Below are 27,757 nucleotides of genomic sequence, written 5' to 3' on the forward strand. Positions count from 1 at the left end.
ATATGCTGAGACTGTGTCTCTCCTGGACCAAGCTTGATCATCTAGCATTTACAGAATATCCAATCTTTAGTAACTGACTTGCCAGCACAAATTCTCAAATGATTAAATTACACTAGTATTTAAATCCAGGAGAGCGAACAGATGTATTGACTCATTTGAGTTCAGTTACACGTGTAAGTTATATAACCCAGTTTAATTTCCTTAAGTGTGCCAATTATTGTAATTTGTGAAATGTAAAATCCTGTGAAAGGGGGTGTGGGTACTGTAACGCTGAAATATGTTAATCTGAGTAATATAACGGATTAAGGAAATGAGGGATAAAGTGAACGTTTTGTTCATTGTGCATTCAGCTCCCAAGGCTTTATCAACGATCACATTCAGATTACAAACGTACTTCTTGTAGACGATTTGGAAAGTTTGGCAAAAACTCAAGTTTGTTTTATTTTAGAACTGTAATTAAAAGGAAAGCGTGTACTGAAAACGATTTTGTTAACTCGAAAAGCTTTCATTATTCAGCCAAAACTGAACACGTTCACATGTCGCTGTACTTCAGACTTCAGCTGCAAGAAACATTTTGAATGATGATGAACCTGTTGCAAGGACGCTCCAAGATAAATATCGCAGGCTTCTTTTTTTTCTCTAAATACATCTCAGAGACTAATCTACCTTCCCTTTAGCGACTTTCAGACTGTATTAAGTAGTGTATTAAAAACTAAAGTAGCGGAAGTGCGTACACGCGTAATTCCGAGCTCTATGGTGCCTAGAAAACGCTGCCGAGAGGCCGGCTGGCGGACTGCTATGGCGACACGCCTCCTCTGTACGTCCCTGCTGACTCAGAGCACATGATTAGGCGTGTTTACCTGCGATCCTGCAACTGCAACATAACTGGTGTAGTACCGAGCAGGGAATGTGAGAGAAGTAAAATGTGTGTAAAAAAGAATCCGAATATCTCCGTGTAACAATTTCGGTTTAGGATTTACGGTTTTGCATTTCCGGAGATCTGAACGATTATATCCATTGCGAAATCAGCCTTTTTTTTCCAGTGGAGCTTTAAAAGGGGGAGGAGGGTTTGGTAGGTCTTGTGCATACTTCGTTAAGGTAGGAAGCGATTCTGCTGCATTGCATCAACCTATCGATTAAACAAGATAAACGGAATAAACACTTCTGGTTTCACGAAGCATGTAGTTGAATGTTTTACAACTTAAATAAGGAGCACGTAATGCAGTACCGATAAAAGCATTATCCCACTTTTAGTACACACCGTTCCTGACTCGAGGAAGTGCACAGCGGAGCCAGACATAGCTAGTGTAAAGATAACAGTCTCAATAGGGGAAAGTGAGACAAATCCTTTTTATGATTTTAAATATAGCGTCTGGATTTTTTTGTGCTGCAGCCATATCGCCTTTGTAGTCGTTTGAGAAACTGTAGTGTAATTTGCTAGTTGTTCTTCAAATAATACGCTCTGTATATTCATGTACGTCTAGGATTCGTATCTGTGCTTTCTATTAAAACAATACGTCATATTTGTTTTATACGTTATTTTGAAATATATTTTTTCCCTATCTATAGAAGCGAAAACAAGTGTTTTGATGGGGCACGGAAGCAGTACAACCTTTTACCCACGCTAAGGAAATCAGTGCTTATCTGCTAGGCTGATTTTTAATTCTTGGAATTATTCCATCCTAAAGTAATAGGGGACAACGAAAAAAAACAGCTGGCATGGACATTTCCACTAGGTTTCTTCTAGGTCATGCATTTCTCGAAATTAGCCTTGTTTATTAAAATGAATCACAAAATTAGATAAAGCAGTTAGGGGTTTGAGTGCACTGCCCTTGCAAACCAATCTTGAAACTAGGGTATTCAATGTTACAAACACAGTTGGGATGTGTACAGGTATATTTTAGGGGGTAGTAATGTTTACTGGCATTGTATCATTTAGTTACAGATAAAAAAGTAACTTGTTTTGTGTTGTGCCTAACCTTTTCCCATTTAAAGCTAAACACTTTGGAGGTTTAATTCTTCTGAGGGTGACAGATGCATTCCTGAATTCCTGTGAGAAGCCTCTCAACAGGCAAAATGGAGGAATCAGATGTCGAGCGTAAGTACATATCAACCTGGCTGCTTTCATGTAAAAGATGACGCTGATGAATTGAACTTCCCTCTTTTTTTTCTTTACAAGAAACATTTCCAGTTGGCCATCTGTGAGCAAAGATAGGATGTGACCATTTCATATTATTTCGCAATGAATCACTTTTCTGTTGCTGTTCAAAATCTGGAAGGAGTATAAAAAAGTGGCAGAGTAGTCAGGAAGAAGAACTGACTGCACTGCTCATCTTGCAAATGCTCTTACAGAGAGTTGTGTACTGTACCTGACATTTTTCCTTGTAGTATGTAAATGTTCCCGAAATGTCCTGGAGTCACTTTTCAGTAACGTAGAAATACCTTCAGGGTTTTCTGGCCTAAAGTCTCCAAACATAGGGGCAGGGAACATGCAAATTCTTATTTTAGTTTACTATTCATTTTAATATATGAGCTTTTTTCCAGTATATAACCTTCATTGATAGAAGGTAACATTTTTTTTACTGCTACAAGTACTTCAAGTTGTAGTTTCTACTTGTAATTAATTTTATCTCTGAACCTACGATTTATATACACTGGGCCATCATGCTTATGTTAACTAACAAGGCAAGTGTTGCAATGCTCGACTACAAGACGTGACATATACCCTTCAAGCCACACCCAGCTCAGTTTTGGCAAGTAATGTGTTGTTGCAGGAGGCCTTATTTGACAGTGTTAGAGATGTTCTCTGTCTTCTGGTCAGAAGGTTCAAGAACACAGCCATTTTTGCAACGCTGAACTTTTGTGTGTCTTTCTGATCTGTTATTTGTTTTTATGTGCCAATATAAGTTTTAAGAATAATAATTATTATTTTTTTACTTCATGGTCTCCTATTTGTTGGATAATCATGGATCCCAGGAATACATTTCCCACAGCATTTTTAACTGGGCACTCTTAATTTGGATGAGAAAAAAAAAGACTTACTTGCTAGTAGGTTCTACAAACAAATTTCCTGGAGGACAAAATTACATTTCCGAGTCATGTTTGCCCTTTTTTCTTCAGACATATGTCTTGCTCTGATGGATGCGGCCATTGACAAGGATCTTCTTGTCCAGGACCAAGTCAGGAAGTCACTGCTGACTCTGGGAAGACAGCATCCTGACAAGATCCTGAGCATGTGCCAGGGCTACCTCATCAAACACCCCAAGGTACTGTAAGTCTCTATCGCTCACCGATTTTGTTGTTAGAAATTCCCTAATATCTACCTCTCTCTAGTGAAGTGCGACCGTATTCTCAGTTATAGTTGCACTGTGGTAATTGTCTGGCGCTCCGACACTCCAGTCTGGAAAAATGCAGGGAAAAAAAACATACAAACATGCAAGGTGGGATTTTGCTGTAAACATGGAAACTATTTTTTAAACCTCTTTAATAAAAATGAAATAATGAACTCGGAGGTTCAGAGAGAACTCCGCCCAATTTTATTTTGAATTTGCATCCATGAATTGTAAAGATTTGCAAACCCTCAGTGGATTGACATGATTTAGTTTTTTTCTCTTGTTTCGTCCTTTCGTGTGAAAATGGATTGCAAATGTTGTGACAGCCGAGTGTTGTGTGTTCTAGCTTGGCATGAATTCTACAGAGGTGTATTTTTATTGTTTATGGAGCATGCTTTGGCTTGTGTAGTTTAAGACTGTCACTCATCAGTCTCTTCTGCTGATTGATTCAAATCTGCACTTGCGTGGGATTCATGTGATATTCATAGTTATAGAAAAGGGAACTCATGGTGTTATGAAGAGAGACACCAGGGCTACTGTGCCAAACAGAAATATTGATATTTAATTTTCTCTGCAGTTCCTCCTTCACTAGGTGATTTGGGGAAACTTGGCACTTCTGTTTCAATTTCAGCAACTTCTGTCAGGGTAAAAAGAAACTCGTATGAAGCAGGTTTAGCATGCTGATCTGGCCTAGAATGAATGTCTTCACCTTGACAAAGATAATTTCAGTATGATGGTGTAGATAATAAAAACAATAACTTATTTATAAACCGTCTTTGCAAGCCCAAGGATGCTGTACATAGTTCTAAAGATAAAAGACAAAAAAATAAAAAGTAAAAGAACAAATCAAACAAAAACATGCAGGAATGAAGGTAGGGCAATCAGACATACTGTAGGCCCTATTAAAAAGGTGCGTCTTGAGTTTAAATTTGAAGTGAGTCAGATGATATCTGCTGTACCTACAAGGGAATGGTACAGGTGCTTTGAAACAGAATTTTAGACTTAGAGTGATTATTGATAGCACAGTCATACAGTAGATTAGAAATCTGAAATCTTTATTTTGGCATTAACCTCACACTACATAACAATAATTTCTACCTCTTTTTTGTACAGTTAGGTATGCTATGCATATACATGTTTGAAAGTGTTTTTTCTTGAAAGTTTAATCTCCATATGAACACTAACTGCTTTTATTTTATATGTTCAGCTCATCATAGGGCATCGGGTTATAATACTGCAAACCATTGAGTTGGTGGTAAAGTGCAAGATAGATGCAATCAGCTATAAAAAAATCAAGAGTGTCATCTCTTTTGCCTCAGATGAAATGACAAGGTCAAAGGTAAGGCTTGATACTTGCAAGTTTTTTTTAATTCAAGTTGTTTTATGGGAAATGGGGAAAAAAATGGTTGAATTATTAGAATTCTTATTGAAAATCCCAGTTTATACTTAACTGTTCCAAAACCTTTCAGGGGAACTGTAATTTCTTTTGGGAGACTCCTAGGTTAGGAAAGAAACTGAGAGTTTTCATTATTATAAGTTAATTATTTTATTTTCAAAGTATAGCTGTACTTCTGATTATTTATATATGCAAGATTACATTGAGTTTGGCATGACTTCCCCATATTCTGGGTTGTTTCTACAAACGGTTTTTGCATTGTGATCTGTAATGAGGGATTTTCCTTTGTTCTGTCCATAAAGAGCAATATACAATAGTACAATAAAACGTATACCTACGGCTGCCAATTAACCCTGTTGTGACTTGTGCTTTTTCTTACACCTAGGAAGTTGTCCCTGATTGGCAACAGGCAGCTAGCAACATTCTGGTTGCTGTGGGCAACAAACACATCAATGATATTATGGAGGAAATTCTGAGTAAATTCCAGCCAGGAGTCCTGCCTCATTTCTTTGTAGTTCAAACACTAGCAAATCTGTCTGATTCAAACGGTAAACAAAGTACTTTTAATACACACCCTGTCTTTTTTTTATACCACCTCAGGTGAAGTATAAGAAAAAATAGGATTCAGAATCAGATTTCTTAAATTGTAGTAAGGTTCTAATTATTTAAATATTTCTTAATTTAAAGTGCGCTTTTGAGGTATTAATTTTAATCATTATACACTGCTCAAAGGGCATAGTGAAACAGTACATGAAGACTGATTTTGATAAGGCCTTTTGTGAGCATTGGGCAATGAGTAGACAATTTAATTTGATGGAATTTTAAGTATTAGATTATGTATTTGTTGATGAAATTGTAATTTTCACATAGTCACTTCAGCTTTGTTTTTATGTTTCGTTTGAACAACAGAGTAGTAAAGAAAATATGAATTAAACTTTTTCTGGGCAAGTCTACTTAAGTCAACACTATCTTTTTTTTTCCCTACAGTTTATGGCATGGTGCCTTTTCTCAATGCTATCTTGGGTACCATGCTGCCCATGTTAGGTATGGCCAAGCAAGACAACATGAAGTGGGTGTTCTCTTCAGGTAAGAGCAAAAACACGAAACATGTTTTTTTTTCTGCAGAGATATGCTGTTAAACATACTATATACAAAATAAAAAGATGGATGCAGCTAATTAATAATGAATACTCTTTATAAATGACTAAAATAAAAAATAGCTTTGTAAATTAATCATATGAAACTGATATACGTTTAAAACTATAGCACACTCTCCCTCAGAGTGCTTTTCAGAGTGTCCAAGAAACACTAGAACTGAATGAAAGTGAGGATTTATTAAATGTTTGGAATAATCGGTGTACAATATGTAGTTAGCATCCTAACTTTTTTGAGGAGATAATACTAATATTAATGCAAGTTGGGTTTTACAGGGATCTGTGATGAGGTTTTGAAAGGTCTAAACTTATTCTTCTAGATCTCAGCTTTTTGACATACTATCTCTGTTTATTCCTAGGTAGTAATCTTTAAAAATCTTTTTCTGACATTCTTTGGGCTTAAATATTTAACTTAATTGTTGATGTTCTAAGCAGAAACCTTGATAAAAGGATCCTAATTGACACATACAGTAACAGGCAATAATGTATATACTGTAGGGGGTAATTAGGGGGTCTGAATTTGAAGAAAGTTAAAGGCCAGTGAATTATACAGTGTAATGCCACAGGAATTAGTTTCAGGGAAATGTGATAATCAAATTTGAAACTCCTGGATTATAAAAAAGACTCTTGTCTTTCTTGTTTCCTTACAAAGAGTTATAGTTATTTCATTTTAAGAAGAGGAAAAAGCACCTTGTATCTTTGTGAATTAAGGGTGTTTTAGTTTGATATACATGGGATCCTGTCTTCAGACGCCATATAGTGGATACGTACAAAGCATGCATGTTGTAAAGGCTTAGGTGCTCACCAAGGCACATAGCAAAGGTATCTGATAATGGAATTTTTGTACTTCCTTTTTATGCTGTAGCGCTGTCACGTTTCAGTGAGAGTATTTTGGAATACCTGGCAAACCTGGATAAAGCTCCTGACCCCACAGTGAGGAAGGACACTTTCTCCAGTGAGATCTTCGCTGCATACGACATCCTCTTCAACAGCTGGCTGCAGAGCAGGGAGGCTAAGGTACATGAAATTAGAAATGCAGTGGGACCAATTTGCAATGACTTGATTACGCTTTTCAACAGCGCTTCTGTTACCGAATTGCCAGTTGTGAAAGCCCGTCTGTTCTTTGCTTTACTGGATGCGAAGAAGTAATTTCACAGCAGGTCACGCTGTCAAGAACTAATCTTCCATTTTAGTTCGCTTAAGTGAAGCTCCTGTATAGGGAAGAACTTGTAGATTTCACTTTGTGGAAGTTTTCTTCTTTGAACCTTGTTAAAATGTGGGTGATCCTGCTGATTAGTTGCTTCATAACGTACACGTTGACAAAGAATTTGATACTTATGTGAAGGTGCTGGATACAATTTTGTTTCCCTAGAAATTCAAAACAAAAAATAATCAAAATATTCCCTGTTTTCATATCGTTAAGAAGATATCACATATGCCATGACTGTTGTGCATGTTGATAAGATCTTGAAGGTCTTTTGTAATCTGTCTTCAAGCTGAGGCTGACTGTTGCTGAGGCTCTGGGTCCTATGAGTCACCTGATGGCCCATGATAAACTAGAAGAACAACTGCCCAAGCTGATCCCCACAGTGCTCTCTCTGTATAAGAAGAACTCGGAGCATTACATCTTAAGCAAGGTCAGTTTCTGTGGTTTTGTAAGCAAGATTGGTTTAGGAGGTTTTGAAATATGTTTGAACAAAGACAAGTCTTGCAGCCTTGTTTAGTTAGTGTTCTGTAGTGAAATAAAGTGAATACATAGCTATATTTCTGCCTTAGAATGCAGATGTGTCTTGAGAGAGTTTTTTTCGTAAAACGTTATCACAGGCAGTCAACCTGCTACACATTTGTTTGCACTTATGTGTTTGATTAATGGAGAGAACCGACGTCTTACAAATTCCCCTCATATGTATTTTTTCAAGGCACCAAAAGCCAGCAACATAGACAGTTTGTGGATCATTTTGTTCGGGAATTGATTAAAAATTGTGAAGAGCAAAATCTAACATGAATAATTCTTCTTCTTGAAAAACCAATCTGTTGCCACATGGCTTCGATTAGGAGTGAGGCCCCAGCATCCAAGCTGAGTTTTTATCACCACACACTGCGTCGCTGATTCATTCAGTGGATCAAGATGTTATTCTAACATTAAATGCATGAACAGTGTGTGGAAAATATCTATCCTGAAGCGGTGACTAACTTTGTTGGTTTTGACAATACCCCAGTTTGAAAGGCATTGATGACCTATTTCTATTCTATTTTATTTGAGTTACATTAAATCTATAAAAGAATCTCAAGTATCCCAAGCTAATTATATTATTCTTTGTGGATATTAATTCCCCAGAATGATTGTGCTAGCAGATGAATTCTATAGGAACATGAGGATCCTGTGTGCTGTATTTTAACAACAGGTGAAACATTCAGTCTAACTTAGAATCAGTGTAGGGACTATATTCCTTCAGTTCTCATGGAAGCAGCCTCCTGGTTGAAGTCACATGGGTAAAGTTTACTCTTATTGTCCTAAATCCCTCCATATTTACATTGTTCTAATGGAAAGAAATTCCACGTTATAAGTTGTTCTGCTATACACAGTGACTTTCTGGTCCCCAACCCTGAAGTATATCGAAACGTCCTGTAATGTGTGACTGCTTATGCTGGTGTGTCTGTTTTGTGTGTTGCTGCATGGGTTTACTAATGTTGAGGTAATAAATCTCGGTTCCGGTTAAATTGTTTAACCAACGAACATAATTCGTTGTTGTTATTGTCTGCAGAGTCTGTGTCAGATTCTTGATGCCTCTGTGAACATGGGCAGTCGTATTTTGGAGACTCAAATAGACAGCCTGCTGTTCACCTTACATCAGCAGGTAAATGCATTTAGAAAAAACAAACCGTTCTGCTAATGAGCCATACGTTACCTCTTTATAGTACTCGCATTATTCATGAGCTATTAAAATGTAAATAGTCTAAGATGTCAGATATCATACTTAAATATTTTAGCCAGGTGTTGAAGTCTTAACATGAACTATACATTTTCTGATTGAAATTATATTATAGAAAATACTGAAGAGGAAGGATTGTGCCTTGTGACACTCAAACAGCAGAATGAAATCCTTTATAGTAGTGCAATTTAAACATTGCATGCATTAAAAATGGCACAGGGCAGGAATTGAGAGGGAAGGGAGTTTTCAGTAATTGCATTATTATAATAATTTTAGAATTCTAATACAGTATTGCAGTAAGCTTATTTCAGCAAAGAAGTTTAAAAAGTAACAAATGCAAAGCAATTAACTTTCAATGCAACTGTTTTACTGCTTTAGGTATGCACCCCAGTTGATTACAGTAATCCACCAACTGTGAAAAATCATAATGAGATATTGCGATGCTTCAGCATATTAGGTAGGTGTTTTATGTTGTGACATTTTTTAAAAATGTATAGCATACAATACAATTCAGACTTGGTTATGTTACTGTTTAGGTCATGAATTTAGTTTTACATGTTGACTATTAAGTAACGTGCAGACTTTTGTGCTTAGTCATAGTCAGTTGACCATTTTTTTGGTTACATCATGTGCGTCTGTCCTGTGATGAACCTCCTTCTTCTCTCCCTCCTTGTGCCTTACACTAACCCGATAGGCTCCTGGTTGCCACATCCTTTGGCACAAATAAACAGCTTTCAAAAAATTGATGGAATAGATCTCTGAGGAAACACCATGCCACTTTGTGACTTTATTTCTGAAGAGAGTGCAGTTCTGTGCACATTGTGCAACACATTTCAAAATTCCAGCTATTGTCACAAATATAGAACATTATTCTAAATTAGTTAACGATCCTTCATTTAAAAATAAAACAAATTAGCAGGCAATATTATTCATGATGTGTTTTTTTATGTCATGTCCATAAAGTCATGAGATTTAAAGTCTGTATGTTACAACTGTTTATAATAAACACCTCTGTTGGTATTCAGTTGTGTGCTTCCAGGAAAGTCTGGATTTTTATATAAGGCCTACAACAATATATGTACAAATAAGACCTAATACGTTTAGTACTGAATTTCCAACATATTTTTATTTCAAACGTGTGCACATTAACAGCTTTAAACTATAAACACAGATACCCAAACTATTTTAAAAAGAATAGTTGAGCAAATTTTTCTTTGGCGCTGAATAAACTGTAGAGTAGCACCTCCAAAGAAAACTTCAGCTGCGAATAGGGGTGATTGAAATATTTGTGTTCTATAAGATGTGTCCGTTGACCTTTTTTAACTTTCTGTTTTTGACAGCCAACACTTTTCCTGACCGCTTAATAGGATTTGTCCTCCAGAAGCTGGAAAACAGCAACGAGCGAAATCGCATCGGTTCCCTCGCAGTACTGAGGCACCTCATCAATTCCACTCGTAAGTTCCAGAACAAGGAAACTGCTCATCTCTGAAGGGAAGACTCAGATATCACACACGACAGCAGTGAAATGTTTTCAGCGTCGCGAAAAGATGATTTCCCCAAGAGTTTTACTTTACCGCTGCTATTTTGAAAATGTGTTCTTGCAGATGTAGCAAGAAATAGACAGCTTTGGTTTTGAGCAGAGAAAATTCTTATCTAAAGTGTTGTTGTTTTTTTTTTACTTCAATGTGATTAGAAGTGCTTTGAAAAATTCTCAAGGATTGATCTGCATTTGTTTTCCAGCATCAATTATGGAGACCAAGAAACCTCTTATCCTAGCCAGCATTAAGCAGCCATTGCAGGACCAAAGTAATAAGGTAGAGTTCCGCTCGGCTTATAAAATATCTGTTGGCTAGATCAACAGAAAATATTTCCCTTTTATCTTTTTTTATGTGCTTGGCAAAGTTGTAGAGTGAATTGGCATTTTCAGTTCTGCAGTTTACACTAGTTCTTTACGCTGTGCCCAAAGATAAGAATCCCTTGGGTTTAAGCATGATAATATGGAAATTACAGTGAACAAACCATTAAGTTTAAGCCTGTGTGCTTATTCAGTACAGATGGCTGATCAGCTTACTGCTAAAGGAAATTAGTTTCAGAGCCCTGAGAGTAGCAGAAATGATAACTGGGTGAAGTTAAGGTTCAGACATTCAAACTCCACACATCCGGTCTGCAATTAGACTCAAGCCCCAAGAATGGTGAAGGCACTAAAAACCATGCTCTTGCACAGCTAGGTCTTTTTACTCAGACATGCATCAGTGTGCCGTATTGCACTTAGTTCTTCTCGGCTGTGTGATGATAAACCTGGCAAATATTTTTCTTTTTTTGTACTTAAACTTAATATAACACATGGCAATTGTTCTGACTTTATCTCCAAAAGACTTTTCTGTACCTAAATACAAGAAAACAATGACATGTAATCCTATTTTAAAGCCTTCCGTGCGTTATTGTTGTTCTTTATTCAGAGTGTTGTTCATTGCCTCCTGCAGGTGAAGAAGATGGTTGTCCAGGTGATCAGTGCCATGGCTCACCATGGTTTCCTTGAGCTTGAGGGTGGAGAAATGCTGGTGAAATTTATTGTGTTTCACTGTGCTCTTCCAGACACAGAGGTATTTTGTGCTCTCCTTGTGTAAAAATATAAAGTACAAAGAGATTTGTTTGATTTATACCTTTCTTAAGTACAGTAAAAAATATTCAATTTGAGAAGTACAAAAAGAGTTTCTAAAAACTGTCTTTCCTAATTTTGAAGCAGTAGAAGTTTCTTATGGGATTATAATGTGTAGATAAACGCTGTATATACTGGAACCAAAGTAATACAAGACAAGAAACAGGTTAGAACAAAACAGAGGCAGAATAAAGGAGACAGTGCAGAGCTGGGGGCTATTCAAAGGCCAAGAACAGGCGCTTCGACCCAATTCCAGGTTTTTGTAGTCCTAAGATTTGAAACTGGGTTTTGTATCCTCTCATTCGTGTTTTAGCACAGCCAGCGTCCACCCGATCCTGAGTACGTGTCCAACGAGTCCCTCCGGAGCATGTGTGAAAACACTCTGCATCTCTTTACGACCACCGTGGGCAGGATGACGGATGTAGGTAGTCTAGTCCTCTTGTCTGCCCGCAACACAAGTACCAAACAGTAGAAGGAAGAAAAGGCCATGTTGTTACATTTCTTTGAATTATTTGAAGTAATCTCTTCGAAAAGAAAAAAAAAACCCATCGGAAGCAAAAACAAAGCAGGGCTCATCAGCTCTCCGTTTTATTGCTTTGCACTTTTATCATTTTGGACTGGTCCTCTCGGGGGTCTTGCCCAGAAATGAAGTCGTTTGCAGGGTGTGTTCTGCCTTGCACCCATTGCTAACCAGAACAGGGCTCCAGCTACTCCAGCTGAAGTGGTTAGAAAATGGATACATGGATTATATCTATTTTTCATCTTTATATATTATATTCTGTTGCAGGTTAAGTGGAGGTAATATTGGGGGGGAAAAGCAATTACAAACAAGATGGAATGAATTGTCTATTCTTGCTGCTTTCTCCGTCTTCCTTCTTAGGTGCTGTGGCCCAGCTTACTTTGTTACTTGACCACTGTCCAGTGTACGAATGCTCTGACTCCTCTGTGCAAGAGCCTTATCTTGCTGGGGAACAAGAAGAAAGCCGCCCAAGAGTCGAATTTTATTATTGACTTCAATGAGCAAGGTATTTTTTTATAATGGTTTCATAGCCATGCTATGGTAGCTTCTCTATAGGGAGACTTTTCACTGTAGCAGCAGTGTGTTAAGACACTTACTGCTTTAAAATATGACTTTTGGGAGAATACCAAAAGCCAAGTTGGGAGACTTCAATGTAGACAAATTCAATGCATTTGTACCCATTGTGACACGTTAAAAATCCATAATACAGCCTTATTATGGAGCTTTACCAGACACAAATGTGTATTTGACAACATTATTTGACAGCAAGCCTAAGATTCTGTTTTCATTTTGCCTTAACTGGTTTCAAGTGGATAATGTTGTTTTTGCTTTGAAGTCCTGCTCATAGCTGTCTAATGACCCAGCCCACATTCAAACTTGTAAGGCACAATGAGCTCTTGAACAAGCATCTTCAGTAGTTCAGTAGCCTGAACCCCCAGAAACAATCATTACATATAAAAATCAAAACCTTATTTTGCAGCCCATCAAAAGGTGATGAAAGTTGAATCACATCTGATGGAACAAAAATGAAATGATTAAGCCATTTCCATAATGAAAACAGAATGACTAACAAGTGGAAAGCAATGCAAGATTATAATTGACTGTTTTGTGTTTTGTGTTTTAGCTCACCTTCCTTCACCACAAGCATTAATGACCAGGCTGTTGGTAAGTGAAGGAAAAAATAAATAAAACAATCTCTAAATGTTTGGTAATGTTAAGTAACTCTGGCATTTGAATGTTTTTTTTAGGTCATTGCCTCTTTCCCATTCCAAAACAGAGGTCGGGGTATTCCCTCTCTAAACTTGCTCCAGCTCATGAGCCCCAACATCCACCCTCTCACAGAGAAACTGTGGGAGGCTGAGATCCCTGTCTTGGTACACTACCTGGAAGGTAAAGGCCTTTTAACTGAATGCATACTGAATACAACAGAAAGTTTATTACTTTATTACTTGGGACATGCCTAAATAAGGTTGTATATGCAAAAAAGGAAGACTTGCTGATAATCTCCCCTTTATTAATGCAGTATATACCAGCATAGAGTGTATCCACATTTACATAATATATACTGAGCTTTAAAAGAAACCATTTCACTCAATTTCTCTTTCTATATTTTTGGAAGAAGAAAGTGCAGGGTTTTTTTATAAGAATCATTTTTGGAATCATTAATTAATTGATCATTGCATGATGAACTTTTGATAACACCCGAGTGATTTTGATGGTCGCATTGGTGCTGAATTACCTCATTAGTGAGAGCGTCGATCGGGCACAGAAGGTGAGGTCATTGACGCTGTTGAATATCAGAGCTGGTGAACGGAAAGGAACTGATAAGTAGTGATTCTTAAGATACTCATTATATATTTAATTTCTTACTAAACCAGGAAAAGGCTTTACATGATGATGATGATGATAGTAAAAAATAATCATCATCATCATCATCACCAACACCATCATACATTTCTGATTTTAGGCTTTCTTCCTAAGATGTCCAAAAAGCTAAACTAGTGAAAGGAAGCTCGTCTCCACAAGCAGCCACCTGGCTTTGTGCCATTAATTGTTTCCCCCATGAAAATAAACATTTGATTTGCAGTGCTTAGTTTACAGCCCTGTGATGGTCAGGTGTCTTGGGAATGTAGTCCTGCCTTACACTTTTTTTAAATTCTTGTTCATTTTTCCATCTTTACGCATCTGGATATCGTCTTAAAGTTGTCTCTTTTTTGGCATTCAGAATCAACTGAGGAAACAATAAATATGAAGAGATGGGAGGAAAGCTTGCTTGAGGTGTGGCATTATTCCTTTTGTTCCTAAATAAACTCGCTCCCAGTAATTCAGTAATTACAGTTATTTCGTTCCGCAATATATTTTTTTCCACATTAATGCAGTAGCTATATTGCTTTTAAATTGTGAATGTTTTAAAGCCATCCCTTTGTATATGTAAATTGCGAATTCTTAAATGCACTGTCTCCTAGGGATGCAGTTTAAGTTGATATGTGAATCTAATCATGATCTTTTCATTAAGTGGGAACAACTTTCAGAATTTAATAAAGATTTTTTTTATCTCAAAGAAAATGTGTAATTTTCTTTTAGCTTTACACTTTTTTCCAGATTTCAAGATTGACAGTGCAATATTACATTCAGTCTTTACCTGAAAATTTAATTACCAAGTGAAACATTAAAAATGAAGCTTATCAGGTACAATTCACAGATAAGCCAAATGTGTTTCACAAAATGAGTGTTGATAGGCAGGGAAATGTGTTAAGTTACAATACGGTGGTTGAAACGGACGTTTAAAAAAAGGCAGTGCTTTCCATCAAAGTATGCTCAGGCTAGTTTTATTATTTCATTGTAGTTCCTTTCCAAAACTCTTCAAACTATCTCCGATGAGAAATGGACCTGTCAGCTGGCTTCAGAGATGACCAAATGTCACACAACTTACAACAACTTCTTGGAGGAGAAGGTACGTGTCTAGAAGAAGTCGCACTACTGTAATGCCGAATGTGGTTATTGTTTCAGATATTTGTGTTTTTGTCCGTCAGTGTATGAAATGAAAACATTTTCAGATGATGTGCTGTTATACTTGCAAGGACCATCAAATTCTTTACAAGAGGACATCAGTGATCTCAGTGGATGAAGTGACGGCAGCCAAACTTCACCAGTGTGCTCTCCACAGATCAGCTATCCGTGGGGAGGAGAATAGAACTTCTGATTCATAGAAAGGGATTCATAGGATTGTTATGACAAAGTCCAGGGGAACTCTTGGCCAGGACACTGGGGTCACACCCCTATTCTTTTAAAAAAAAAAACACCCTGGGGTTTTTCATGACCACAGAGAGTCAGGACTGCTTTTTTTCGTCTCACCTTAAAGACAGTGCTTTTTTTACAGTATAGTGCCCCATCTCTATACTGGGGCATTAGAGCCCACACAGACCGCAGGGTGAGCGTCTCCTACTAGCCCCTTTAACACCTCTTCCAGCAGCAGCCTTAGCTTTCCCAGAAGGTCTCCCACCCGTGTACTGATACCTGCTGAGCTTCAGTGGGTTGCCAGTTATGAGTTGCTGGAGTTATGCACGATGTACAGTAGCTACTTTCAGAAATGTGTCCTCTTAAACTGGATATCTAGAGACTAAACATTTTCAATGGCTTAGCCTTCTTACAGATTACATTTCAATGGAGAGAATGAATTGCATCTCTCAAGAATAAAATTTGTACACCTTGAAAATAATTAGTTCCATTCATTAACACTTTAAAATTGACTATTCTCTCATATGGACGTATATGCACTAAAAAGGAAGAGAGGAATGATAGAACCTGCTTCTGAAGTAACTAGTGCTCTTTTTTCTCCTCTCTCCTTTTTCTTCCTTTTCCTTCTACACGGAGTATGTCGTGGTCATGCATGTAAAGTCAGTGTTGATACCTGTACCTATATAAGTACTCTCCCTATATCCACACCTGAAGCTATGTTCCTGTCTGTGTCTATACTGTATCTGTATGTGGTAAAGGAAAAGACTATCGCTCATCTCAGATAAAGATGGAACACTCATTCTGTTGAATTTAAATGTAAAAAAAAAGTATGTTCAAGTGCACCTGCTCTCTGTCCTCACCACCACAGAGATTTCTCTACAAGTGCATCGGAGTGACCCTCAGGCAGTGTTACAATTACGATGTTGTCAGAAAAGAGCTGCAGGAAATGCTGGTCAATGCACGACACAATGATGCCATTGAAAGAGAGGTAAAACACGCCGACTTCCGAGCCACTGGTATTCTCATTCTTGCCATAATCTGTGAATACAACTACGTAAATACGGATTGTGTCTTATTCTAAAAGTTTTTATTTTCTCTCTTTTTAAAACTTGTTTAAACTGGGCTGAGTTCTTGTTTTGTTAATTTTTGTTTGGTTCTGCTCATAATTATAATTGCTTATACTTATATAGCGCTTTTCTGGACACTCCACTCAAAGTGCTTTACAGGTAATGGGGACTCCCCTCCACCATCACCAATGTGCAACATCCAACTGGATGATGTGACGGCAGCCATAGTGCGCCAGAACGCTCACCACACATCAGCTATCAGTGGGGAGGAGAGCAGAGTAATGTAGCCAATTCAGAGAGGGGGATTATTAGGAGGCCATGATTGGTAAGGGCCAATGATAAATTTGGCGAGGACACCGGGGTTACACCCCTACTCTTTTCGATAAACGCATTGTGATTTTTAATGACCACAGAGCAAAGCATGCAGCTGCACCTGCCATTAAATAGAGCTAAATATAGATTAAACAATGCAGATTGTTTTTTTACTTACAGTAATACATTTCCTGTTTATAGTTTTTGCAGATAAGAGGATGGTCCTCTTCTTGTCCCATGGCCTCTCAGCTTAATTGCTTCATGAATGGAAGCTTGTGACTGCTTCTCTCAAATAGAGAATCTTATTCTCTTGTCTTCTTGGCCTTAGTTGTAGCTTCAGGATTTGTATTTAATTTCTGAGAATACTGAAAATGCTGATTTTTTTAAATCTGCAATGAAAGACAGCAAGGATATTACCATGGCCAGACTTATCAGGTTTAATGAAACAATTTGTGTTTTGAATAACCGATTTACAGGGCGTTGCAATGGGAGTTGGACTCTGTGCCAGTAGTCATCTTGATGATGTGTTGGCAAAGCTTGAAGATTTTGGTAAATCTGATGTCTTTAAGAAAGCTTCAGGAATATTTGGTCTTCTAAAGGTAGGTGAAACATGGCTGAATCAAACTAATAGTTTTGACTGTGCTAGATACAGTATGTGTCATAGTTTTTCTGTCCTTATAGTTTGTTAATTTTACGGATCAAATATCTCCTGGTAACATTTCACCGTTGTCCTTTTTTAAAATTCATATTAAATCCAACCTTCAAATGATCTGATTGCAGATTTCCATTACAGTATTTGATGGTGATTTTCCTTTGCATTTGCAATAGATTTGGCTAATGAAATTGGTCTGTTGTCCAACCAAATGCCAGTTTTGCAGCTTGTTCTTGAATGTCTTTCTGAAAATATGAATCTGTTGGACAAGAGTCCACAAAGGCATGTCAGTTCAAAGTTGCCTACTGTTAGCCACACTCATAAAGCTCCTCATGCTTGATGTATTGAACTTACAATGATACAGTGTGAGAATTTTGTCTAGTAGTGGAACATGTAAATTATTGAATTGCCTGGTTTACATGTTTGGTATTACACGAATGGTATGGAAACAAACCTCACTCTATTTAAAGCAGTAATATCTGAAATGTTTTTCTATTATAGGACAAAAATGATGTGGATATTGAGAAGATGAAAAGCACCTTAATTTTATGTTACGGCTATGTAGCTCTTCGTGCCCCGGAAGATAAGATTCTAGGCCGGATTGATTCAGACATTTTACGCAGCATCGGGAAACACTTTAACACCAAGGTAGGTTACATACACTGGGACTTAGAAAAACTAAAAGGCTCTTGTGAGCTACCATTACTAACTGCCACTTGAGCTTTATGCATGGATAGACACTGTTTTTCTTTAGTAAATTGTCATGTGCTAAAAAATTAGAAGAAAAAAAAAGGTTTGTACAATTGAGCACTTTTGGACTGTAGTTTTCTGGTTATGTAAAAATATCATAATAGTACATTTTTGGTGGCTTAAAAATAGGCCTGCAGATACCTATGACTTTTGCTGTAACGCTGTAATATTTTCCTAAATGGTAAGGAAAATTGTCAAAATGACTGTGGTTTAACATTATGCTTGAAAATCCATTTTTAATGCTGCTGGAACACTGCTCTTGATTTAGTTGGCTTTCTGCTGGATGACTTCATATAACTGAAGTGAGGTTTTACTAAATGCAGATCAAATACTCAGTGATATTAACATACCAATATAGGAATACAGTAGGTATTTTCAACGTAGCCATTTTACAAAGCTTGCAGACCAGCTTTATTAAATGGGTTGTGAATGTTATGTGCATGTGATACTAAACAGATACTAACTTACAATTCATAATACATTAGTAACAAGCACCTACTAAATTACTGTAAAGAACCGCTCTGTCCAAAAAGTAGGAACCCATTAAATGTAACTAAAGGAAGCTTTTCAATTTTTTTTGTGGTTTAGTGGCTACGTACATCAGTCATTTCCTCTTACTGAGGAAGTATTTTCCTAACTAAAATAAATGAATAGTTCATGTGTCTGCTTTGTAAGCTCAGCTTTACTTGCTTTTGTTGAGTGAGTTTAATATCTATTTGCCGATCAATAATGTAGATATAAAGGGGCTACTTTGCTAATGAATGAAAGTAAAAGAAACTTTTTCAACAAAAATCTTTTCAGTAACATATGTTTCGGTCAAAAGAATGTGAATGTGAATTTTAAATGTTGCTTTTATGTTATGCAGGTTCTGGGAATTAAAGTAGAGACCAAGGTACAGTGTGAGGAAATGTGTACAAAGTCTTTTTCTTCACTAAAATCTTAACTGTCTCTAAATTGCTTTTCTAAATCTTGGTATGAGGGTAGCAAGGTCTGAGAAGTATGCTTCTGAGCTTCCTAAAACGGCTTTCCTAATGGACATGTTCTGCATTTACTTTGGATTTCCTGTGTGGAAAGAAAAGAAAACACAAACTGCCGGTTTTAAAGACGTGCAATATTTTAGAAGTCATCCTGAAACTTTGTTATAATTGGAAGGGAGACACCGACAGCCAGAGGATAACACAGTGAGAACCACATGCTGTTTTTAATGTCTTATGGATTCATTTATATTTGAGGCTCACTGATCGAAAGAATCATACTACATCTTGGCAAGAATTTCTCTATATTGACCACCTGTGTCTCGGACAGTTCCAAGTTAACTACGTTCTACTGTATTCTGTTGATCTATGAAAACACGATGGAATAATTATCTCCTTTTCTAACCTTCCCATAGAAACCAAAATATTTGAGAAGAGATAGCATTTTAGGAAGTTCAGAAGAATTTGCTGGTTTTGTAAGAGAGCCCTCTCAATCTTATTGCATCTTACTAACCCAATGAATTCAAAGTTTCTCTGTTTTCTACTAATTCCTTAGATTTAAAAAATAGTCACCTTTTAGGTGAGCTTTACCAATGGGATGCCTACATAAAATATTTAATTTTATTAAAAATGGCTAATTTATGTTTTCAGATTACATCCTTGCCTTTTACTTAGAGAATCTGAATACATTTTGTTGAAAAGTATTAAAATGTGAAGTTAATACTTTAGTTTTTGTTTGATTATTTCTCAAGCTTTACTAAAGATCTTTCAGCCATATTATTTTTTGTCGATGTGTAAGCTACATTTTTTTTATAAGTAAGAACCATGATCAAAAGATCGAAATGTAACTGTGAACAAAATGAATATTCTGGAAACCTGAGTTTATGTAATACAGGTAAGGAGGTGACTGTTTGGTATTCGTATTTGCTTTTATTGTTTTCCTTTTGCAATATTTTCTTCTTCTACACATCTTTCCTCCAGTAGCATTAAGTACAGTTGAAGCTTGCATTTTCTGTGGCCACCTTTGTTGTTGGAGAAAGAACAGATTTTTTTGGTGTCCTTCATATCTAAAATTACATTTTTAAATGCACGATTTGCGATGGAAATCTGTTGTGTGTACAATTTAAAATGAAGCCAGGATCTCTGCGTTGGATTCCATTTAAGGGTGTGTGGTCATAAATGACAAAAATGGAAAAAATAATTGATCACCTGCAGAAATCCTGTAATTCATGATAGCGTCTAACATTAATCAACAACAGTTTTTAAATCGAATCGGAAACGCTACACAGAAGTTTCATTGTGACATTTGTTTCTGATTCTTCAGCCAGTTTCTTGGCAAGTAAAATGAGAATTAAGGAAACATTATACGTTTTTTTTTTTACAAATTTGGTTTTGCATCTGGCAGACCCAATGATCAGCCTAGATAAACACTAGAAACCTTAAGTTTAACTCGTCTCGCCAGGTGCATGCCCTATAGGATCCACTACAGTACAACCAATGAACTCTATTGAATGCGTTTCCTCTCCTAAATTGTTCACACCTGGAGGTGAATTTTGTTATCCCTTTGGTCTTTGAGGAGAGATTGGCCAGGAGACTCCGGCCAAGTGCCTGACCTGATGCGTCATTTGTTTTTAAGGGTGATGTGTCAGTAGGGATACTGAATTTTTCTTTCCTTCCTGTGCACTTGAACATCAGGTTTTGATCCCACAAATTAACTGAGAACCTGGACTAAAGGTTTTGTACTTTAATTGCATCGAGTCTGTAATATTAAATACATTTCCAGAGCCTTTTGCTGAATGAATCTCCTCCTGCCAATAGATTGCAATGTTGCGAGGACCACAGTCTTGTTTTTAAGCCTCTGCGGTCGCTTACCTTGAAATATCAGGCTGAGGCGGTATGTGTCTCTGTTTGACGCTGTGCAGGATCTGACCATGAAGCTGAGCCTGATCAAGAGTGTGGGGCTGATCGCCAGGGCCATCAGCGCTTGTGTGCGGAGACAGAGCTACATGTTTTCCCGAAAGCAGGAGCTGATGGGTCTCATGATGGTCAGTATATTTCACGGGAATGTAGTTTCATCCCTGATTTCAAGACCATATAGATCAGCAGATGGGAGTTCTTATCTTTTTTTTTTCGTCCACTACTTCCAATCTTAGGAGAACAACTTTGTTTTCTCTTTTTTTTCAAATTCTCTCAGTCTTTTTTGCAATATGTTTGTGTGCCTGGTGCCATTCAGGTCAGCCTCTAATGGGCCCTATACGCATTTAAATTAATCACTTTTCCTCTTCAAGCAATTAGCTGTGTTTTCTTATTTAATCTGTAACACTGCTTTATTAATCCATTCCATGTATGATGGTCCTATTCACCCAGTTTCGCAGAAACCAATATTGGTTTAGAATCAATGAAGCATGAAAAACAGCTCCTAAGTATTTTAAATGATGTATCAATAAGAGCTGTCAGACATACGTTGCTCTAGTACATGTTTTCCGAATAACATGTTAACGTGACTCACAAATCTTGTGTGTATTGGAATTTATATTAAAAGTGATGAAATACAAAGACGTAAACAGTTCATTTTCAGTTCTTCAGCATTAAACCGAGAACAAATGAACAAATATCAATGTGTGAGTAGAAAAATGTAACCAGTATGAATTCCATCCTTAGGAAAACCGGTTTTCCTTACTTTCATGTAATTTGCTTCTTCCCCCTATATATACACATTCACAAAAGAGGACAGACAGCGTGCATTGCCTTTTGTTATTTTAAAAGAAGAGTGACTGTTGTGTGTTGATCATTATTCCTGATTTTTTTTCCCCCTGTTCAAAGGATTTCATTAAAAGTGAACCAGTAGAAGTGCTGAAGACTCCCATTCGCCACCAGGCCATGACCACCTGCGCCAACCTGATGTATCCTTACATGGTGACCAAATAGTACTTAAACCTCAATAGGAACTTTCAAACCTTTCAAACTTTCAGTGCTGCTGGCAAAAAATGTCATGTTTGTATATGTCAAAATGGAAGCCTGTCTTGTAAAACAAATTTATTTCAGTAGTTGTGTGGCTTTAAATGGCTTTTCTTAGTCTTGTGCGGTCAAAGTAAAAGAAGCACTTTGTACTCTACATCTGTGGTGAAACAAAGGTCACATTTTGCACTGCCTATATAGCTAGATGTCTGAAAGGGTCTGTTTAATGTGAACCATAAAATAGCTAATAATTTTCATGAATGAAACGAGCATCATGTCAAAAAAAGGTTCCATGTTCAATCGTTACCTGGCCATCTTTGTTGCTTTTTGCACCAAGAGATGTTTGAAATCTATCCATTTCCTAACTGCTAAATCCAGTTTAAGATCCTATCCCAGCAAGCAATGAGTATAAGGTGGGATACACCTTGGATGGGACGTCAGTCCATCGCAGTGCAGACACAAACACTCACAGCTTGAAGCCGGTAGATTAATTGGCATGTTTTTAGATAGTGAGCAGAAACTGGAGAACCCAGAGGAAAACCCCACCTAGATAGCACTCCAGGTCTGGAATTGAACCCCAGCAGTTACCTTGTCTCTCCCTTCGATAAATCACATACAGGATTTACTAATACCAAATACTGGAAGTTTATGCAAATTATACATCGAAGGTGTTCTTTTAAGGAAAATTTGCATCTGTTCACTTCAGAATTCAGTTGAAGAAAGCCCTGTCTCTCTCACACCTGAAGAAGGCTCTACGGCCGAAACGTTGTGTTCTCTTTCTTCTTTTTTTCAGCATGGAATAAACCTATTGTTCCGTTGAAGAAAGCAATACTTTTTTGGGTTATATTTACACAAAACACACCGTACTTGTAGGTTGGCTTCTGGGAAAATTGGACCTAGTGTGAGTGTGTGCATGTTTGTCTCTATGTGTCCCATGATGGATCGTTCCCATCTGTGGTACCTCCTACCTTGTGCCCATTGCTTGCTGGGATAGGCTCCGGCTCTCCTGCAACCTAGTATTGGATAAAGCAGTTAGAAATGGATGGATGGAAGATCCGTTTTGGTTTTAATTAATCACAGGTTAATGCCATGCTGAAAAAAATATTAATCCTAAGTTTGTTTTAATTGTCTGGTGACTGGTCTTTGAGGGAGGATGTAATTTAAACTACTCTTAGACCAATGGATCATTGGTACTAAAAATGATCTACTGTACCTATCAAAGCCATATGGAGGATGCAGTTTTAATAACGGTTTCTTAAATTATATATATATAGTCAGCCTTCATTTTTATCTATGACAAAAACAGCTGTTTGTCTTTGACTCATGGAGCAGCAATTTAGAGCCTGCGCTGACAGAAAATGAAAACTTTGACATGTTACGCACCTGTCTAAACAGTGTGTTTGGGCTCCCCCCTGTGGATGCAGACAGGGGGAAGGATGAGGAAGCCGACGACCTTCAGCAGAGAGAGGTGAGGTTTCAGCATGATCCTTGTAGTGATATTTTCGGAAGGGCCTGATGCAGTGGCTCTTTATCCTGACACTACCAAGCTCCCGAGAGCTCCTGAAAGAGACCGCAGGCTATAAAATCATAACCTTGCAGTTTAGATGTGGACATTTCACAGTTTAAATCGGTAACTTTATAGATAACCACATACTTAACTAGCAGTTCTGCAAAAAAATTCCTTCCATCATCTTATAGTTTTAACCTGAAGATGAAACATGTTATTTTAGATCTGTTGTAATTACTTAGCTTTGTCTGTCTGCATGGATTTGTTAACAGGCCTTGTACGCAGACACATTCAGTGCTCTACAGGATTTATTAAAGAACATTCTGGCTCACGATTTGAGTCCTGACGGTCTCCAGAACATATTTAAGGTAAGAACGCTGAGGAAATATATATGTCTATAAAGTGCTATATGGTTTATTCTAATTATTTCTTGAATGTAACATTGTTTTCTACTTACACCAAAATAACAGTTGGAATGTGTTTTAATACAGCTAATAAATAACTGGTATCTCTTGATTTCCGACCATCTGATTAACAAATTTTTACTACATCAGTGTGCAAATTAATATGGATTTTTTTAAACAAATGAGCATGTTTTGGATCTAGCGAACAAAATCACTTTGCTATTGAGCATCCCACTGTAGGAATTTACTTCGGTGCAGTAGTGTAGGTCAAAGCATCCTAATTGTGCACTATGTGTTACAAAGTGTCCAGATGTAGACTGTACATATTTTGTGAAATACAAACTTGGTTTTGCCACAACGAGAGTACTTCCTTCTTAACTCCTGCTTATCAAGGTCAGCTTTCTAGAAAGTGTTCAGTTTACTATATCCTTAGTAAAACCTTAAATGTAATTTTAACACTTTGAATGGCTGCATCTGTAATAATGAAAACTGTACCGTATTTTAACGTTCTTTACTTCAATTTATGTAATTAATTTTAATTTATTTCAAGTACTACACAAAAGTAGTCTGAAAATTGTAGCAGAGAATTTCCTATAATCTAATGGGAATTAAATGTTGATTAATTATTTTATTATTTTATTTTATTATTACAAATACTTTTCATTGAACAAATTACGTTTGGAAATTAAGAGATGCCTGTACACTCAAATCCTGATCTTGCACAGTATATGTTCCATGATCGCACTACTTTAAAGTCCACTTTGGTGTTGCTCCTTAAGCACATTGAGGGGTGGTTGAGCTCGGCGCAGGATTTTGAGCGTGAAAGGGCTGTGAAGATGACAGCAGAGATGCTGGATTTCTATCTGGAGAATCTCAGTGTCAAGGTAGGAGCAGCTCATTATTAAACCCATTTGTTGATAAATGCAGGTGTGTATTTAGTTAATAAGCATGTAGATTATACATTTCACCTTGTATACCTTAAACCTTGTATGTAATATTTTTTGGACTTTCATATTCAGAAGGAAGAAAAACATTAGAAAGTAGATTTTTCACCCATTTTGCTCATTTCAATTATAATAATGGTGTTCAACTTGTAGTTTTTTGAAGAATTAGAATTCCATTGTTGCATCTACAACACACTTTTAATACAGACTGAAGAAAAGATGCTAAACATTGAACTTGAAGAAGCTGTCTGGGAGTTAAGGTTTATGTTGGCGCCTCATTTTCATCTTGTAGACTGTATGGAAGCAATTAAAAAAAGCAACCAAAATGTTCGTATATATAATTTAAAGTTAGAATAGGGATATTACAATGTTATTGTTCAATGTGCTTGTAAGATAAATTAAGACGTTTGAGTACATTTTTGATTAATGTGCTGTTAAAAATAACATCACTGCTTCCGGAATCAGTCCAGAGAAGAGCAACCACATACATCTAGGTTTAAAGAAATGTCCTTCTGTGAAAGTATAACACTTTTTAAACTTTAAATAGGTATGGCTATGAGTGACGTTCGTTCAAGTAGGCACAAAGACATTGATAAAGTCAACCCAATGGGAATCTTGAGGAGCAGCAGTTAAGCATGAACCAGGCACAGCTGGGAAATACGAGGACGTTTATTTAAGAGGCTGTGAGAGAAACAAAGCTTGTAGGCAGACATGTTGTTAAAGCTGGTACCCTTGGTTTCTTTCAAGAACTGACTGGATTTAAACCTTGAAACCAAACAAGCTAGATGATCCAAACGCCCTTTCTCGTTTGTAACCTCCCTTTTGTTCTTCACTGCACATCCTCTTAATGTCCACATGTATGCGTGGGTTCTCGTTTCTCCTGAAGTCCTATAGTAGTCCTGTGGGTTGACTTTGTGAACCGTCTTTCAGAATTCTCACATCTCCACATAGTTTCCGCTATTCAATACAAAAGAGTTTCGGACAAATCGACATGGAATGTTTTAAGTCCAGGCAGCAAGATAGATAGATAAGGCTTTATTGATCCCGAAGGAAAATTGATGTGTTACAGCAGTCCAGCCCAAAACAAGCAAAAACAGACATCAGAATAGACGAAAAATTATACAAAATAAATATAAAATAAATACATAGGTGTGTGCAAAATATGATGATCATAAACAATAGAATATGTGCAAAATGTGCATAGGTTTATACAGATTGATTTTCCAAAAAGTATTGTCCATTAAGGTAACCTTAATGCTTTTCTTTAAACTGAATCTAGAACACCAGTGCCCATTTATGTGATGTCGACTCCAGTCAGAATTATTACATTTTTTAATTTCTTGTTTTTTTTTTTACATACCAGATTTCATTTAATGGTTTTATAAAGGGTGAACTACTATGAAGAGCAGTTGTAGTCTTTTTATGCAGTGATGAATAAAGTAGTACTCACTTTGCTTTTTTTTTGTGGTAAGTGTTGCAAATATCCGGACTCACTAGTGTATTATAAATCAGTAGTTTAACAGCTTGTTTGTTTCTGTCGGTAGAACATGGTATCTTTTCATAACCTGGGTGCCCTGCTGGGCCGTTTGGCTCCAAGATGTACCGATCCACATCCGGTAGTCCGCAAGGCCGCTATGGACTGCATCTACACTCTTCTCAACATTCAGCTTCGTTACGAAGGTATGGGGATCAAACGCATAATTATTGTAGGTTAAAATACTGAAATGTATCTCAAAATTGTATTCCAGGATACAGTGACTATAGGAAGTCTGCATACCGCTAACCAAGAAACACATTTTGCAGCCTCACAGCCTAGGATTTCATTTGTCATAACTTTTTTCAGCATTTGTTTTTCACTTTTGGAGGTTGTGTGTAACAATGTAGAAATACATTTCTAACAAAGGAGCCTGCTCCCAGTTATGAAACAAAGAACAGTTGTGATATTTTCCTTAATATTAGGAATTTCACCTTGTGGACCACTAACTGAGATTTTATTTTGTTCAGGGTTTGCCCTAGACCACAAAGATGAATCAGTTGAAAGCCTGATTATCCTGAGAGATAAACTGGACAATCCTGACCCTTCTGTCCTGTACAAAACATGTTCTGAGCTCACAAAGGTAAAGAGTGCAGTACTGTTAAGAGTGTGGATATGTGTTTATATAGGCAGTGGGTTAAAAAAAAATGGAAATGGATGCAGAGACATCAAGTATATTGAAAGCAAGGGCTTCCTCAAAGCCCTGGCTCATGCGCTAATTAAACAGATAACATCCCAGCATGCTCAAAGTCAGGTATAAAAATGCCGAACAGGCCTCATTGCCTATAATTATACTTAGTCTGGCTGCAAGGGCGGAGATATCAGTGACTTTGTAAGAGGGTTTCAATGCTGGGGTGCATTGGTGTGGAGCTTCAGTGACCAAGACAGCCCAGCATGATGATTCAGAAGCGATAGTGTCTAAGGCATTGTCAGCTTGGAAATCAAGGGATAGACATCAGCAATAAAGGGCAGCAGTCGGTTGAAACACATACTTCAGGATCAGGATGTCCTTGTGTTTTTTTTTGGAACTGCAAGTCAAAATGGGTGAGCAACTGCAGATCCGTTGACTACAAATTTCGACCTGGGGCAAGAGCAGCTAGTTTGATCAAAACTACTCATCTGACTACTCCTCAGAGCATATTTGCTCGTTGAGTGCAATGCGCTATCAAGCATGGGAGGAATGTGATATCAGACTCCTCACCATGTTGCAGATGAGTGCACATGTGGCACCAACCTTCCTAATGATATGACTCGCATTTTCCTGGCATGGTTTAGGAGCAATCATTCCCTTAGGAGGCCTGGTCAATGCTTATCATTACATAATGTACTGAGTGGTCATCTTTACCTCATGTTCTTTTGTGTTGGGAGGGCTGATCTCCAGAATCACAATGCTCAGATCCGCAGAGATATGTGGTCTCCCAGTG

The 27,757-nt window shown here is 37.3% G+C and overlaps 1 protein-coding gene across 3 annotated transcripts in view; it reads left to right on the forward strand.

Moving 5' to 3' along the window:
* The first annotated feature begins 822 nt into the window (after window positions 1-822).
* The window catches only part of mroh1 (maestro heat-like repeat family member 1), a 42,052-nt gene continuing 15,117 nt past the window's right edge, over window positions 823-27,757 (forward strand). The window contains exons 1-30 of one of the 3 annotated variants that reach the window (XM_015357481.2): window positions 823-925; window positions 1,996-2,098; window positions 3,121-3,266; window positions 4,540-4,671; window positions 5,114-5,276; window positions 5,716-5,814; window positions 6,748-6,899; window positions 7,379-7,519; window positions 8,648-8,740; window positions 9,194-9,272; window positions 10,156-10,269; window positions 10,556-10,629; window positions 11,299-11,418; window positions 11,788-11,895; window positions 12,355-12,499; window positions 13,118-13,158; window positions 13,242-13,383; window positions 14,219-14,271; window positions 14,840-14,947; window positions 16,100-16,219; window positions 17,087-17,209; window positions 17,764-17,910; window positions 18,878-18,904; window positions 20,909-21,031; window positions 21,810-21,889; window positions 23,277-23,412; window positions 23,724-23,819; window positions 24,635-24,739; window positions 26,344-26,479; window positions 26,804-26,916. In XM_015357481.2, coding sequence (XP_015212967.2) covers window positions 2,077-2,098; window positions 3,121-3,266; window positions 4,540-4,671; window positions 5,114-5,276; window positions 5,716-5,814; window positions 6,748-6,899; window positions 7,379-7,519; window positions 8,648-8,740; window positions 9,194-9,272; window positions 10,156-10,269; window positions 10,556-10,629; window positions 11,299-11,418; window positions 11,788-11,895; window positions 12,355-12,499; window positions 13,118-13,158; window positions 13,242-13,383; window positions 14,219-14,271; window positions 14,840-14,947; window positions 16,100-16,219; window positions 17,087-17,209; window positions 17,764-17,910; window positions 18,878-18,904; window positions 20,909-21,031; window positions 21,810-21,889; window positions 23,277-23,412; window positions 23,724-23,819; window positions 24,635-24,739; window positions 26,344-26,479; window positions 26,804-26,916 — 3,138 coding nt within the window. In that variant the 5' untranslated portion in view covers window positions 823-925; window positions 1,996-2,076. Of the gene's footprint in view, window positions 1,099-1,995; window positions 2,099-3,120; window positions 3,267-4,539; window positions 4,672-5,113; window positions 5,277-5,715; window positions 5,815-6,747; window positions 6,900-7,378; window positions 7,520-8,647; window positions 8,741-9,193; window positions 9,273-10,155; window positions 10,270-10,555; window positions 10,630-11,298; window positions 11,419-11,787; window positions 11,896-12,354; window positions 12,500-13,117; window positions 13,159-13,241; window positions 13,384-14,218; window positions 14,272-14,839; window positions 14,948-16,099; window positions 16,220-17,086; window positions 17,210-17,763; window positions 17,911-18,877; window positions 18,905-20,908; window positions 21,032-21,809; window positions 21,890-23,276; window positions 23,413-23,723; window positions 23,820-24,634; window positions 24,740-26,343; window positions 26,480-26,803; window positions 26,917-27,757 lie in introns of all 3 variants that reach the window. The other 2 variants (XM_006635840.3, XM_015357482.2) reach the window with 2 other exon arrangements.

Source organism: Lepisosteus oculatus, chromosome 10 (genome assembly GCF_040954835.1).
Source record: "Lepisosteus oculatus isolate fLepOcu1 chromosome 10, fLepOcu1.hap2, whole genome shotgun sequence".
NCBI lineage: Eukaryota > Metazoa > Chordata > Actinopteri > Semionotiformes > Lepisosteidae > Lepisosteus > Lepisosteus oculatus.